The following is a 17,732-nucleotide window of genomic DNA, read 5'->3' as shown; positions in this document are numbered from 1 at the left end:
AGGTATGAAAAAAAAAAAAAAAAAAAAAAAATTGACGAAAATTGATGTACGACGATGACGACACGCACGTATGGATGGATGGATGGATGGATAGGTGCTAAGCAAGTCAGATGAACAACAAGGTGGACGAAGCGACTCGTGGCTGTTAACCTCCGCATATATACCCGATGTACGGGTAATGTATACTGTATATACATATAACCAAGTGTGTATTACAAAACTCAGTACATTGTGTTTAGATACAACGTTGTAACAGCTGAAACAATTGAAAAATAATAAGAGAGATGGAGGTAGAGGTAACACGGTGCGTTTGAATCGTCGTGCATCATTATCATATACGCATGACGGAACTGCTGGCGAGTGGGCGAGTAGGAGAGAAGAGAAAACACCATTATCATCAGCTAAACACCGTAACGCGTAGCAAAGAGAAAAAGGGACTTTCATTTCACCACCACCAGCACCACCATCATCATCGGGGGACAGTTATCCTATCTGACAATGAGCATACCCGGAAAGAAGATTAAAGTCACGAGTATGTGATGAACAATGTGTAATTGCGTTTCGCTGTACAATTTTTCTATCGGTACTGACTGCAAATAAACAGTTTTAATCTGTAATATGAGTTTTTTTCCTGTTATTGAGGAAATCGAAGAATAGACTATCCTCTTGATTTTACTGTAGGTACATACATGTAGACAGCAGATGTATGTTTCACTGATTGTCAACGAAATATATAAAGAACTTAAGAGTACCTAGTATGACCTGAAACGCCATTTAATTTAACGTATTAAGACGTTGTCATTACGCACATTATCGGTTCATCAACAGTTTAAAAAAACATTAATGTAAGTTACGACGCTACTTTCCCGTGAAACGGCTAATTTCATTTTCAAGACGTTCATTATCATTAATTCGTTCGTTGTATAATTACGTTGCCGCGCGTTTTTCTATTAACAATCGTCAAAAGTGTGTCGACGCCACAGCTTCACGAACTGTGGTAGAATGAAAAGAAATTAGGGAAATCCGCTGTTCAACTACTGACATGAATATGAGGCATTCTACCCCAAATCAACCTATGTCTATCATCTTCGGCGATTTTATTTATTTTCAAGTATGGTGTACACTGTACAGTGTAAAAAAAGAATGTCTTTCACAGAGTTTAAGATTTTTTTGACCACGTGATTGATTTTACTGCTCCCAAAAACCCAATTATCGAGCTGATAACCCTAATCGATGGGCTTTAAATTTTTTTCATAAGTTCTGTGTTAAGAAATGAAAATTTTCAAATCAAGATGGAAGTGGGCAAGCGTTTGGTTTAGAAGCTAGAGACGAGACGAGTAATTGAAAAGTGAGAAAAATCGAATTGAATATGAATTTGAATCGTAATAAATTTATATTTCCTTCGTATTTCTTTGCTTTTCAATCACTTGTTTCGCCTCTAGCTTCTAAATGAAAAATTTTTCCCGTTTCCATCTAAGTTTAAAAAATTTTCCTTTATCAACAAATAATTCGTGTGACAAAAAATTTGAAGCTAATCGATTAGAACTATGAATCCAAGAATTGAGTTTCCGTGTTTGTGAAAGCAGTCAAGTCAAACCCATGGTCCAAAAAAACTAAGATTCTGTGAGCGATGTTCTTTTTGTTCACTCTACATCACACTGAAAAAAAAAATCATATATGATGATGGTCAAACGTTATAATTCGATATGGGGTGTAACTTCTCACATGCAGTGAAGTGGAGGCATGATTGACCGTATAACATTTACAAAAAAACTTGATAGAAAAACCCATACGTATGTAATACACAAGATTAAACAAGTACCACGCGTACGTTTCATCGGTTTTAGAAACGTGACTACGTATCCTGTGAAGCTTAGAACACCAGCATTAGAGTGGAATAAAAAAAAAAACAACTGTGCGTCCACGTACGTATGTGTACATTATACGGGTGATACGACGTAGTACTCGTGACAGGAAATAAACGACATGTGTTCCGATTCCCTGCAACGTGTAACTTATATGTATATATATATATATATATATATATACGTATATAAAACGACAGGTGCCTGCAGTCCGGTTCTTCGTTGTCGCATATATAGGTTAATGTTATACACCGCGTTGAATAGGGACACGTATTTCTATGCCAATTATAATTTATACAATATGATATTATAACCTTCAGTATAAACTGCGGGTCATTTTTTTTTCCTCTAAATGGTCATTATATATCGAATAATATGAATGATCTATCGTAACGTGATGTTGAAAGAGTGAAAATTGAACTTTGAACTCACCCTCATGCCAGATTCAGCTTTCTGGTACCAACTCATCCTCCTTTTTATACTCCCGGACATTTTTTAAGGGTAGTTTTCTCCGGGGATACAATGCACAAGTTTATTGTTATTATAATATCAACACTAGGCGCTCGTTTTTAAGTTTGCACAGAACTCCGTTAAACTTGTCTTCACTTCACTATCCACTGTTTGTATCACACTTTATATAGATCCATTAATTTTCCATGTTCAATTTAGAAGTGAAGAAAATAAAAAACACCGCCGACTGGTGCACAAAGGAAGATCTCAAATGATACTCAATTCCCCGCAATTGTCTTCCTCCTTCACCCGCAGGTGTTTCCGACACATTACTGCACCTTTGCTTGTCAAGGTTCGGAATCTAAGAAGTGGAACAATTCAATCGACCTGCTTAACGCGTCGTCGTCATCAATACTTGTTAATTAATTGAGTCCAATGATGAGAAGCTGAAGTCGATCAACGTTGATCAGTGTTCAATTCAACCCTCAGACAATATTTCGACAGATGCAACGTCGTTCCGTGTTATTTAACGTATACTGTAATTACATAACGTTATCTTTCGTCAAGTATCACCAAACGGTGTCACAATACCACAGCGATAACAAAAAATAAGATAAAGATCAAAAAGAAGAATAAGAAGAAGAAGGAAAACAACAAATCGTCAAAGTCTGACACAAAGTCCTTCGGACGGTGTCGTAACAGGGTGAGCTCGAGCTACTCACAGTCGTCCAGCGAGTGTGGCTTACAAAAATCGGATCACATTTCCTGCGTTTGATGACGACGACGCGACAGTCCAAAGAACAAGAAAAGCCTCTACTGCAGCTGCACTAAAGCCATAATACTAAAGCACTAAACGTTCCCTCAAAACGAAGTCTGCCAGTTAAACTGCTGCACAAGTGTAGACGACACCCAGCCCACTCACTGCACTTTTATTCACCTACCGTACCTGCCGACCTGGACAACGATAACGACACGTGCATCTCCATGCGCACATAGCTCGTGTCCGACTGGCGGGTGCGCACAAACTTACGAAATGGGAAAGCCGTGGCGTGGCGTGGCGTGGCTCAGAACAGGGTGAACACTACGAAACAGCTCTGAACAAACTCCGTGAACGAGAAGTCGAAGTGCAGGCCGTTGTGCGGTTGGAGTTGGAGTTGGATTTGAAGTTGGGTCTAATTTATTTACCTAGGCCACCACCGGGGTGCTCATCAGACAGGCTTTTAGACGAGGTTCTTTCAGTGACGTTCAACGTCCAACGTTCAACATTCTCAGCGTGCGAGATGAACAGACGTGTGATGTTTGACTAAGTTCCTGGCAAAACTACACCGGAGTCACCTACGATCTGCTGAGGTCAGCTCGGTGTTCCGGCGTGCGAATTACGCTGATGGCGAAAAGTGAGTGCAGGAGGATAAAAAAGCATCCGGCGACAAAGCACGTATAGTGTAATTAACGACCTTCACGCTATGCTGGCGAAGTGTAAGAGTATATATGTATAGTACAGGCATACTGCGGTGATTGTGCCTAAGGAAGGAGGAAGGAGGAAGGAGGGAGGAGGACGGCCTCTATCCCCTCAGGAATCAGACCCCGTACATATTAGGTGCACTTAGAATCACGAAAACAAATCGTTCCAAGTTCATCAGACTTTTATTTTCTACGGTTCGTTAGACACTGTATCCTGGTTGAGAAACAACGATTGATTCGATGAATTTAGAATCGTAGGTACATTTCTATACAACTATACGTACATCACCTCCGACGAAGTATTACTAGAATGAATGAATTTTGGAAAGGTTAGCGGAACGGATCATTGATTATTTCATTCTCGAGTAGGAATCGCGTTTTTTTCATTCGTTTATAAGTAGCAATAAAAAATAACTCGTATTATCCGTAAACCGATCCTCTTGGAATCAAGACTCTTATCTGATGAACGGAAATGTTAATGATTCAAAATTGCACGAGATAAAAAAAAATAAAGAAAATGAGAAAGAACCGTCACCAAACAACGATAATTTTATACCATTTTTCGTATTCGCCGTTTCGAACGAACAACGACGAAACGACGAATTTTCAATCAAATCGTCAAACGCACATATTGAGGGTACTGTAATTGTATCCCAGAGAACCTGGACCGTATTCAAAATGACGACATATCCGGATGGGAGGAGCAGCTGAGGATGAGTTTTGAAACGAACTGCGTAACGAGATACACTGATTGCAATCAGGACTACTGCTGCTGCTGCTGCTGCTGCTGCTGACATAACGCTATTGCCTGGACCTTAATATGGGGAAGTCGAAACGAACGTGACCGAAATTTGTTCGCCAATTTTTTCCCTACTTCTGCGGCACCAGATATAAATTTTATAATTTTGTTTAGATTTTTTCCACCTACCCTCCGGTAGTAGGTATTCCAGATTTTAAAAAAGTTTGTTTTTTCGTGAATTAGTCTAAATACAAATGATAAAAATTTTCTAAAATTGATAAAAATTTCAATATTTGGTTGTAACTTCTTTTCTTCGATCCAGTTTTTATCCAAAATCATGCAGTTTGACGTTGAAAATGAAGCGTAACTCCGAAATAACGGCCATACTTAGCCACTTTGCGTGAAATGTAAAAAAGTTTCTTTTTGACTCTCAAAGAATAATAATTAACAAAAAATTTCAAATTTTTCGAAAACGTATTTGTCGAGAAAACTTATTTTCACCGGAAACACTTTGATTCAAAACAATCATTTCTTCTATAGGTAGTGCAACAAAACCGTGCGACGAAAAATTGGACTATAGATACGAGATGACAGAATAAGCCGGCAAGTTTGATACGACTGACTGTATGTATTATTGTACCCACTACTGATAACACTATGACACACTATACATAGTCCTCGACGTAGTCCCTCACACAAACTAGTGATATTAATTCGTTATCAATTTCTACAGAATTTCGACCCATCAAAATGTTGTTCCTATACGTACGAGTACACACAATGCTCTGAATTATATAATTGTTGTGCCGTTCGATTTCAACAATGTACGTCTAACCGTTTGACGAAAGAAGTTTCTTTTTATTATAGTAAAAGGTAAATAACTGACGATTTTGAGAGACAATTTCCTTCGAAATTCACATTTTACTTCCGTTTGATCTATACGTATATTTATAAGGTCGATGTATTCCTCTATTATTGATACACTGATCCAGTCCTGACCACCACATCATCACAATATGTATATATAAATAACCTTGAGACTATACCGTGTAAATATATAACGATTTATACTGAAGTCGTATAAGCAATCGATGGAATTTTCACCTTATCAAAATGTCAGATTAAAAGGTAGAATATCAAGTAAGAAAATATGTAACTACAGCCCGAATAATCTTCGAGGAAGGTCCGAGGTGTACGCGGGTTCAATAAAGACTGACAATGAAATTGAAAACGCGTCGTCGCCTCGACTCACTAACTCCACTCTAGATCGGATATACATATAAGCGGGTATAAGTGTACCTACGATAGGTACCTATATAGACCACAGAAATGTTATACCTTACCCGACGACAATACTCAACTGTTGCGAAATAACAGCCGATAAGCAGCCCAGCGTAAACATCTGCCCCGTCACTTACATGACGAGTGTGTATGTGTGTGTGTGTGTGTGTGTGTGTGTGTGTGTGTGTGTGTGTGTGTGTGGTTGGGAGATATGCTGGTTGATACTACAGGTGATGATGATGAGGAGGCAACGCGAGGCGAAGTTACTTGGTTGTATACGAGGAATTCCACCCCAAATCGACCTACATCTGACTGATTTTATTTAGTTTTAAGTATGGTGCGGATTTTATGAAGAAAATTATCTTTTACTGAATTATTGGACATCTTAAGTCGACTGCAGCCGCATAATGATGGTTACTGATCCATCAGAAAGTGGCTTCTGGGGACATGCCCTATTGGGTATGGCGGGTGAAGGCAGTAATTATTATTATTATTATTGTTGCTGTTGTTGTTGTTGTTACTGAGTTTTAGATTTTCTGGGCCACGAGTTCGATTTTTACCGCTCTCAAAACCACGAAAACCCAAATTTTCGATTGAATAACTTCAACCGATCGGCTTTGAATTTTTCTCATGAATTCTTTGTTGTAAAAGGAAAATTTTGAGACCAAAATGGAAGTGGGCGAGATTTTTGTTCAGAAGCTAGAGGTGAAAGAAGTAATTAAAAAGTGAGAAAAATATAATTAAATATGAAATTGTGAATTTTAAATTTATAATTAATTCCACTTTTGTCTCACAAAGCTTAATGATGATCAAGATAAGTATCAGAGAATCGATTACTTTTACCTCATAGGAAATGCCTGGCAATTTTGTTAATAAAAAAAAGGAACTGTACCGCAATAGAAAATCGGTTAAGACGAGTGAATGAAACGCGAGAACTGCTGCACCACATTGATTATCGAGCACCGAAAAGCGTCAAAAAGGCATTACGTCTTTACATCATAGATAGAGACGAACCGGAGGTCGGTGGTTTTGAGACGGTGTAACGGATAAGGAACTGATAAGCGGTGTTATTACAGCGGACAGTATCAGGTGTGCATAGGCACATATCGAACTAGTAACACAAAAGCACTCGTGTATTATAGAGATATCGAGAGATTGAATGTGTATAAAATAAAAACGATGAACGTTTCTTCCTGCAAGTTACATGGTAAACCTCTACAAAGTTTTTCTTCATCTTTTTCGTTTATTAGTGCGGGTTTGAAGTTCCGAATTTGAAAAGTAATTCAAAATTATTGTATGGTGAATTATGAAGTGAAGAAATGAAAATTTTACGGAACAACCAAGTTTCGAATGGTCGAAAAGTTGACTAATTAGAGAAGTAAATTCGGAATTTCAACCCCGCTCCTCTACGTCCTGATACTCTCCAAAGTCTTGGTATTTTGGATTCGTTTGTACAGTATTCAGTGTTTAGTCGCGGCGTCGCGACTGCAGGGTGAATCGAAAAAATATACAAGTAAAAACTGTCGCGCCCACAGAGGGACGAAGAAGTAGCAGGGTATTTAAATAAACTGAATCTATTTTTGACTGAAACCAGCAGCATGCAGGCATACGTGAAGATGTCCAAGAGATGAAAGTTGAAAAAAAGTAAAGAACGAAAGAAAAGGGAATGAAAAAATAACGCACAAAGCTGATCTGCAGTGACGGAATGTTATGCATGAATTTTTTCACAACTCCACAGCTAATCTAAAATTCTGATTTTATTTCTAAACTTGTATTCGTTACATTTGCTACAATAAATCCAATGATGCAATTGCGCTGCAACTGTAATCGTGTAATATTGCATATATATATAATGTCGTTTCTTTTTCCGGCCGTCATCTTATAACACACTGCAGCTATATATATATATATATATATATATATATATATATACACACGTGTGTATCATATAGATGAGGAATTTTCAATTATCTCGAGACTTTGATAACTCGGGAGTCGAGGGGTCGACTTAAGAATCAATCGTACTACTAACACAAGCAATAAGGTCAGACGACTTGCAGGTCACGAGGTTCGTTGTTCGGTGTAAATGTGAGATCAGCGGCGGTGAATCCTTTGGTCTCCTGTGATCTCCACGCTCGCAAGATAACATCTTTTCTAATTTTTTGCTGCTGCATTCCGTTAAGAAGAAAAAGTCTACAAGGACCGCGATAGAGTCGAGTAAGAAGATTGTGTTTAGTTGACTAAAGCGTACGCGAGTCGAAACTGTTTTAATTAATTATAATCAGCTTATACCTACTGGATTAATTAACACCAATTACGAAACCACACTGGCAAATTAATAACTCATTTCAATTGGCTTAGCTTCCGTTTTTTTAATGCAGTCTATGCATAAAGTCGCAAAGTGCACCGAACATACATCTAATCGAGAACAAAAAAAAGTCGAATAAATTTTAAAAAAGAAAGAAAAATTAAGAGGTTGAAGCAAAAAGTCGGAACGCAAGGGATTAAAATCAAAAATAGTGAGAAATAAGTGCAGTTTTGAAATTTCAATAGCCAAACCGCATGAACGTTTTAAATTTGAATTCCGTGTAAGACAGCTAATCCAAAACCAATTTTTCATCCTCGTCACTCAACGTAAGTGAGAAATTTAAACGTCGAGTTTCTTCAAATCATTTCGTAATCATTTCGTAAGCATGATAGATGTATCGATTCGATAAGAAGGGGTGTACATACAGTAATAACTGCAGTGTCGGTAATTGATTTACAACACGGCTATGCATTCCTGCATTCCATTTCCCCAACGAATAATTCGGTGCGTATATTATACGAAAAAAGCATTATCCACTGCAATATACCACATAGAGCATACGTGACGACGTGAGAAGATACCTATAAAGTGACGACGATACGATGTTATCATAAAATATATTTTCCTAATTAATTGCAGGTATTATTATAGCGAAAACACACGCATACATATCACTGCAATCTTGATTACGGCTCGATGCGAACGAAAGAGTGTATGAAATAACGTTCAGCAAACTTTGTTCATAAATTACCGATTTATGTATCCTGTAAGCGCGTACAATCCTTGATAGGTGTTGTAAATATTTAACTAAAAGTGAACAGCATTCGGCAGCTATTATTTTTAAATTCACATTTACTTCCTCTTTCTATTGTGTAACAATAACAGTCAAATATTTTGTCAAAGATTCAGAACTGCTTATAATTTTTTAATAAATCATCACTGCGGGTGGAGATGATTGCAATAAATAATGTGACATTGATTAGAAAAAAAAAGTGAATTACGGAGTAAAAAAGTAATTTCGATATAATGATTTTTCCGAAAATTGAATACCTACATTAACGTTATAAACTTATAACTCATCAGGACTAACAATAAAGAAAAACAACTGCCGGTTTTTTAAGTGACCTACAGGTATATGTATAATACCGAAAGCTGACAAGAGAGAAATAGAGAGAATTGGTTATAATTAGGGAAGTTTTCGAGCAGGTAAAAGATGCAATTCAAGATTAGAGATTTATCCAGGATGCATAAGGATCGAGGAAGTTTATGGGAGGAACAACTTTCCGGTTTCCAGCCTTGCCTAGCCCCGGGAGACGGGAGATCTCCAACTCTGGACCAGCTAACCGTTATGTTACCTCACTTACCTACGACCCACCTACATACTAAACTTTATATACTCGAATCCTGCAGCGAGTTGGACCGCGTAGGCATAATGCTGTTAGTCAAGGTTAGTCGGTTTTCGTGAACCGCGTTCGGTTTTACCTATTTCATTTAATCGACAATATCTGATCGAAAGGAAAGGAAAAAAGTCAATTCGTCAGTTTGTAGAAGTTCAACTCGCAAATCAAATACGAAGATGTTCACGACTCTCTCACACAGGAATATTCACATACATTGCATTGTTTAAAAAATGTCAATACTCCGAAACAAGCTTTGTGGCATTTTTTCTTCTTCTTTTTAATATTAATTATACGTACAGGTCTTTGAGGATAAATTCAGACCTTGAAAAATCTCTCACCACAATGATTATGAGCGTACACCATGATACTTGAAGAACACGTGTCGTGCATGGCAGACGCAAATTCTTTTCGACCGACCTTTTCCACACGGGAAAACTGTTTGTTCTTTCCAAACGGAGAGAGTTGGTAAGTAAAGTGTGCTAGAATACTCAGGTGACCAGGGTGCAGCATATTTGTATCCGTTTGTTTGGATTACAGGGAGAATATGAGAGTATAAATTATGGACACATCCGATGCCTGCCTTCGCAGACGTCGAACAGCTTGCAATTGATTCGTCTTGTCTTGAATTCGGTATTGTATTCGGTAGGGTATTAAGTTATTTATGAAAACGTAATTCCCTGAGAATTCCAGGTTTTCCAGACAAGAATCATTATTTATCCAGTTTTTTGTCGTGTAAACAATAAATGAAAAATACAACCGTCTTACGAACAAGAATATTTTATATTTGACTAGAGCACAGCTCATTGTGAGACGAATTTGTAAGAATTCACTAGCACGTACAATTTTTAAGAAATCAGGGCTTGGTTCATGACCATTGCCTGAAAGGTGGAAGAAAAATTTGTTTTCTTTCACCAAATGGCTAAATTTTTATGAACTTAGAATGAAAATTAGTATATTCCAGATACGATATGAAATTCCCTGTTTCCATAATTTCCATGAATACTGGACACCCTGCAGGTTGTTATTAAAATGACGAGTCGAGATCTTGTACCGAATTATAATAAATGAGCAGGGTTAACGGGTATGTTCGCCGATCTGCAATCATTTTTACCACATTGTTATAGTCGCGGCATTTCAGTTAACTGCCTATTCAAATTCACGCACTGTTTCGCATTTTCTGTTACAAAGTGGGGCTGCTTATTGTTATATTATCATTGCAGAAGGCGGCGTTGTTTTTTTTTTATTTTTCTCTCTCATCTCTACACACTTGTTTTCTCTTGTAGTCTTTTTCTATGATTATCAAGCTAGCGTATCTAATTGCGAATGAATACTCGATTTGAGTAGGCATTTCTCTGCTGGCCTGTCTTTCCTGTTCCGGTTTCTGCGTTAAAAATCTACGAACTTCCTGTCCGTGCTTCGTGGAGATATGTAACAACGCGATTGCAGCTGCTGGACGAAGCATATACATATATAGATATTAAATTGACGAAAAATACAAGATTCAACGAAACTGAACTTCTCGATGATCAGCAACGACAGAAATTTTCAACCAACGAAGCCGGGAAATTAATCTGAGATTATCAAATCTCTAGTTTGTCTCTGCAAATCAGATTCAAACATCGATAATCTCTTTCGTTTTATAATCGATTAAGTACTATATTACGTAAAAAATTATACGTCATGGGTCAACCTCTCTGACGTGCACAATGATTTTTTATTCATGCCGACTATATTAAAATCGAACAATGTTCATTCATCAGGAAGTACCTATACACCTCGTTATCGACACAACACAACATGCAAGGATAAACATTGTACGTATGATGCGATCGCGGTGGTATACATATATATATATATATATATATATGGACATAAACGTCACCCAATTAATCACGTGGCATGACTAATTGTGCGGTTCTACACTACGTTAAGTAAAGTCCAGCACCGTTTACCCAACTCAATTTATAAAACATCAAACAAGTGCCCAGATTTCCTTCTTATCGTCCAAATTCAAGGATTCTTTTTTGAAAATCATTCACATGTACGAATTGCTTTTTATTTATCAACATATTCGCAATATCCGTGCTAAATTAATACCGTTAGACATATCAATATACGTGCTTGTACCGTATAAGATATACAATGTGTTCTTACTATTGCTGATTTATCGATCGATTGATAATCCGCGGAGCTCGTAGATACATCAAATAAAGACACGCTGCGTGGCGTTCACACATTAACGTACCTGTATTGGTAGATAATGCAATAAAAATACATCACGTTTTAAATTCAGGTCGTGTGCGGCATTCAAAATAAATAAAATCTAACAGTTCTTTACATCTATCGTTGAGGTAATCTTTTTCGACCATACCATTTTTGTCGCTGGCCCGTATTGTATGTGTAATATGTGATAATTGGGACGGCGGTGACGTCATGATGTAATAATATGTAATAATATTCAACGTGCGGCATATTTTTCATTATATATATATATCTTACTGCGTTATGTACGTTATATACACTTATTTAAACCAATCTTGGACCTTGTGTTAATTACTCGTGTGAAAGTAATTATCTCGGTAATAATTATCTGGCTTTTCTGTATTATTATTCGTATTTACTACTTTCCGTTCTTATTTCAATTCTTCGCATAGTTAGACAGACAGACTCGACGAAGACGCGAAATATTTCTTAACAAGATTTAAGAGGATTGAGAAAGAAGATGCGATTCGTCGCAGCAACTTGAATACAGAATACATCCATTCTTATCTTATCTTCTCTTATTATACTGATTTGACATCATGATCTTTATTAATCGTATTCTTTTAATTATCTTTGTTAAAAATAATTATTGCAATTACATTGGATAGGAATCTCTGTGCTCGGCACATCAAACAAAATTGGAACAACTTTGTATTACTTGCGCTGTTGAAAAATTTATGTTACGCTATGATAATTAAACACCAAAAGAATTTTCGATACATTCCTTACTCGTCAAGCAAGATAATGGATCACAAATAATGTGCAATAATACAGAGCTGATACTCGGAGCGATTAACCAAAGGTGTGACAGAGAAATGAAAAGTGTCTGTATAATGAGTAAAAGTCAAGAAGAAAAATTGAATACTCACAAATCCGCTCGCTGTTTTATCCTTTCGGCTCGTCATTGTTCAGGGTTTGAGCCGCTATCCTTGCTGATACATTTCTCTGCTCCGTTGTCCCCCAACCTCCTTAAATTTGATTCAACATTTGAATAAAAAAATTTAAGAGATACACTCGTTTAGATCCGGACTAATTATAATTGCCAACCTAAGCATTCGGAACAACCGACCCAACCAGACTTGACTTAAAGTATAACTCATACGTCGAATGTGATTAAAAATAATGAATTAATTGCGATAACATTTGATCATGTGTTTTGGGAATAGAATACATAGCAGTTTTAAAAATTTTTTATGGGTACGTTAATCGCTAGTTTTTGTTTGTTTACTATCGAAACTTGGTGAAAATGTTTCATACAATTAAAGATATGAAGGAAAATGGTGGTGATCGAATGCAAATATGCAGGTAATCAGTCACAGATAGAAGCCTAGTATTCGTGTGAGTAAAACGGTTGATATTCTAAATTTAGAGAATTCCAACAGGTGGTACGTTGAAAGTAACGTGTAGCACTTGCTGGGATCGAAGGGGGGGGGGGGGGGGGATGAAAATATCCACTATATTCTACATTTAGTCTAGAAGGAGTAATTTGGTAACATTCACCCGATCAGCGAGCGAGTGAGAATTGCGTAAATGGGGGGTTGGGAACTAACCTAACATAACCAAACAACGCCGGGCATCGGAAGACGCGGTTTCGAACCAGGATGATGACGTTTTGCAAATTCACAAGCGTTCAAAGATCGCGAGAAGGACGATTATTCGGCATGTCGCGTTGGCTTCGACGATAGACGAATAGACGTCGATTCGAATGTTTGCAAGGCTTAGAAGGAGGGGGGAGCATGTTTGAAATTTGAAAGTTAATTTTGACAGACGACGTTGGTGTTGGGTAATTTCAATTTTCAACGGTTACCTACCTCGCTCGCTGACAACAATGCCGAGCTGCTTATATACACGACAAGTGACGGCGATGACGGATATTCGGTAAAAATGCTAGGCACACGTGCGTGTCACACTATCTTCTTCACAGAACAAATTCTCAGCTGAACGCGCCAAGTTCACTCCGCACAAAAGTCGGGCGATTCAACAACAACACATGACGTAGATTTTCGTTGAATAACACAGCACGACTTGAACACAACCACCGACAACGCGATCGGGCAACGGCGCTAATCTGATACCGGAAGACGGATTTACGCTGTTTTGCGATATACGATTGCTGACGAGGAATATCTAGACAACTTCACACCGCGCTTCAAACAGGTCACCGATGATCCTTTGTTTCGTCGAGTTTATAGAGAGTTACGATTCGAATTCTCGGAATTTCGCACAACCACAACGATGTTCAGACGGCAGACAACTTCCGGGTCCTCGAAATAACGAACCTCGCTTTTTCTATACTCGCAATTCCTACGACTAGATTCGTCCAATCCCTATTCCGCGATTTTCACTCCACCTCGTTGCTGGAACACGAACCATTCACATAAAGTCATTATTTCGAATCGCGCAGCTGTCTATCTATTCAATCGGCGGCAGATTTGAATTTGAGACGGAATGACAATAATAATGAATGCGAACAATTGATGTAACGTTATAATAGCGTAAAACGATATCAATGTTGCTATCAATATAATGACATGGAACGTGCTTGGAATACAACTAAAATTTAAATTTGCATAATTTACAATTTGTTTAGGATATCAATTTATCGAACGTATATCATTACCAAATTATCACAATAATACAGATCTTGTATTTGAATGGTATCTGTACGTATATGCGTACGAGAAGCGCGAAAAATGTTTAAAACTGCGAGATATTACAAAGGTTCACTTTTAGGATGCAAAACATTTATTTACGACTTTAAATTGAAATTAGATGAAATATCTGTACATATGCAACAGTCAAGAGTTATTTCTTTCGGTAGCATCAAAAATTTACAATCATTTATTATTATAATATATTTTTTTTTCCTCAATGTTCCTGTACCAAACGTACAAATTACTTATCGTAGCTATTAAATCTAAAAATTTTTTTATTATTCTTCTTATTGTTATTTCTTTTATCTTTTCAACTTCGAAAGTAATTCGTTAAATTATTTCAAATCTTAGGGCAATTATTACTCTTAATTGATTTTTAACCCAATAAACATAGCATTTCTATAAAAATATATCTCTAATTTCGTTAAGATTAAAGTAAACTCCATGTTATGTAATTTGAACATGTTTTTTTCGTTCATTCTTTTTTTTTTAACAGTAACTGCGGTACAAGTTATTAAAACAAGTATTCACTTCCGTTCGGCTTTGTTATACGTATAGTAGATAGTTTAATTATATTGAACATATTTTTAATTGCTGAGGATAGAGAATTGAAGATAATCTTTCTTCCTCTAAAACTTAATTTTACGCTTTTTTTGGGTTTCTTTTCTTTAATCGTGCATACATTTAAAATTTTTTTTTTTAATTTTTCATTCTTCAAAGTATGAGACAAAATATACGAACAAATATGTATCCATCCCACAACTTTTTTCTTCAAATTCTAACATTTTATCCACTTCTTTAAAAAAAATTTTTTTTATTCAACAAGTATTACTTTTTCTGACATTTGTTTAATTCTAATCTCGCCTTAAATCTTGCCAAAAACTCCCTATTTTCGAAACATATTAATAAATAGGACGAGTCAAGGCATGGATAATATTAACTTGCGAGCAGTAAATTTGCAAAGCTTTTGCAGTTTAAATTCACCTTTAAAGCTACTACTTCACAATGCAAGTTACCAAGTGTAACATGTGATAATAGTTACATCATCAGAATGCTTGAACCATAACTTAAACAATGATGCAAAATGCACACTAACTAATAATAATAATCATGATGATAATAATATTAATAATAATATTAATAATAGTACTAAAGTAATTTAAAGTGTAAGTAGTTTTATTTTTTTCATTAATAAATCGCACAATGTCTCATCACCCAGTTACATTGTAAGAAGAATATAGCGTAACTGATAGGGCTAATTTGGACTTGTACTGCGATATTACACATTTTCATTTTTTCTTGTACAGATGCGTATGTAATGAAATTCCGCGCAATCTGCGGAACGCCTCATATATAATCTAATGCGGAATAAATAAAAAATTTCATTCATTGAGTTGGCAGTAAATGCATTTGTCTACAGATTGCACGAATGATAAGAAATAAAAGCGTTCCTTACTTCTTTGGGACTTATATTTTATGCTTTTTTGTTAATTTTTTCAGTTGTTTTTTTTTTTGTTTTTTTTTTTTTACTTTTGTATTCTGCTTTACTTTTTCTGTCATAATTCTTTCACGGGTGCTCTTATTATACGCTCAAACTTGAACAATATATTCATGTGAGTTTGAATGAATAATTAGGATATATCGCAAGGCATAATTCAAAGGCTCTGCCTTACTTAGATGTCAATTGTACTAAAAATAATAATAGGGTATGCTGCACAGAGAATCATTATTTTAATTCACATTACAAAATGAAGCCTTTGAATTACCCTGTAAGATAATTTTACGGACACATATGTTAAAGGGGTATTGAGTAAAATTCATTTGCCAGAGTACGATATTCAAATCATGTCTATTTTCAACGTCCCAATTACCAGGGATACGTAAATGGGGAAAAATAATTTGATTTCAATTCACCGGATAATCTCAGGTAGTTGAGTAGTCTTTACGGACTCGCACGCACGTATGAAACTTAGTTTTGACAGTTTATCACCAACACCTGTTGAATCAAATCTGCGAACGCGTAAGTACCCTTTACTTACTCATAAATCCGCAATTACAAGTGATTACATAATTACAATTTAGTTTAGTTTTAAAAGTCAATTGATGGTAAATTGTAAGACGTTGATCTACCTATACATTTTCACATACACATCATTTTTAATATTTCTGACACTCTAACTCAACATCGGCTAATCAATGACTAAACAATACAGTTATTAACGAAGTTTTACAAAATAAGAGAAAACTTTTTCTTTTTTTTCCATTTTTCCTTTTTTTTTTTGCTTTAATAAGATTATTGTATCTTTGTTGTTATTTCACGAAAGAGTATTCCTCAACTTGTTGGTGAAAAAAAAAAGTCACGACTAATTACAAAACATAGGAATTGTTCGTTTATCAGTTTCATGCTATGTACAAGCTACACATATATAATATATAATAATAATAATAATCATAATATTATTATAATTAATAGTAACAAGTAATAGTGTACTATTTGCAATTAATGTACATGTGGACCTACCGCTGTATCGGATGGTGAAAATATAAATTTTATCGAATTTTATTCGAATCTTTAATGGATAGAAATATGATCAAGTGATTCCTAAGTAAGATTATTTAAACAAATCTTCAGTAAATACATTTCACGACCCGACGCAGCGAGCAAGTTTTTTTTTCCTCCATGAATCAGCAAAACTTATGTCTTATTGAATATATCTAAACATAAATGATGTTTCCTTGATTGGAATTTTTTTCACTGTGTAGAAATCTCTATTTGATGGTGGATGTTAAATTGATTAATATAATAATTGAAGTGATTCGGCAAAATATTACTGAACTCTTTTCAATTATTATAGACACAAATGAATATATTGTATTGTATTGCAAATACCTAATGTATGTATATGATGATAATAATAGTTAATAAAAGTAACATGAAAATAATATTCGTATCTCACCCTGCTTGTTTTGCCACTCTGTATGAATAGAACAATCTTCACAGTTCAATATTTATTACTGACATTAATTCCCCCACATTTTAAGAAATTATAATATGGGTAGTTAAAATTGCGAATTGATGAATGATCAACCCAACCCGTTTTCTAACAGATATCGAGATTATATAGCATAAATCACAGACTGAAAATTATTAATTCTACTCGTAGTGTTAATATTTCAACGATAACTATTCTTATTTCAGTCAAACATTATCTTAGATCTTTTGAGAGACCTTTTTTGTCTTTGATGCCCCTATTTGAAATAGAGATTGAAATGGTTGTCCCAATACAACTCGTTTTGTACAATCTATCAGTG

General features: G+C 35.8%; 1 protein-coding gene across 2 annotated transcripts in view; it reads right to left on the bottom strand.

Moving 5' to 3' along the window:
• Positions 1–13,943, bottom strand: part of LOC124409955 (protein diaphanous) — a 41,314-nt gene extending 27,371 nt beyond the window's left edge. Inside the window, exons 1-2 of one of the 2 annotated variants that reach the window (XM_046887946.1) lie at positions 13,578–13,943; positions 12,636–12,734 (exon numbers count right to left, since the gene is read on the bottom strand). In XM_046887946.1, coding sequence (XP_046743902.1) covers positions 12,636–12,671 — 36 coding nt within the window. In that variant the 5' untranslated portion in view covers positions 12,672–12,734; positions 13,578–13,943. Of the gene's footprint in view, positions 1–2,297; positions 2,600–12,635; positions 12,735–13,577 lie in introns of those variants that run through there. The other variant, XM_046887943.1, reaches the window with a different exon arrangement.
• Between the last annotated feature and the right edge of the window lie 3,789 nt (positions 13,944–17,732).

Source organism: Diprion similis, chromosome 8 (genome assembly GCF_021155765.1).
Source record: "Diprion similis isolate iyDipSimi1 chromosome 8, iyDipSimi1.1, whole genome shotgun sequence".
Taxonomy (NCBI): domain Eukaryota; kingdom Metazoa; phylum Arthropoda; class Insecta; order Hymenoptera; family Diprionidae; genus Diprion; species Diprion similis.
This window is presented reverse-complemented; position numbering and strand designations above follow the sequence as displayed.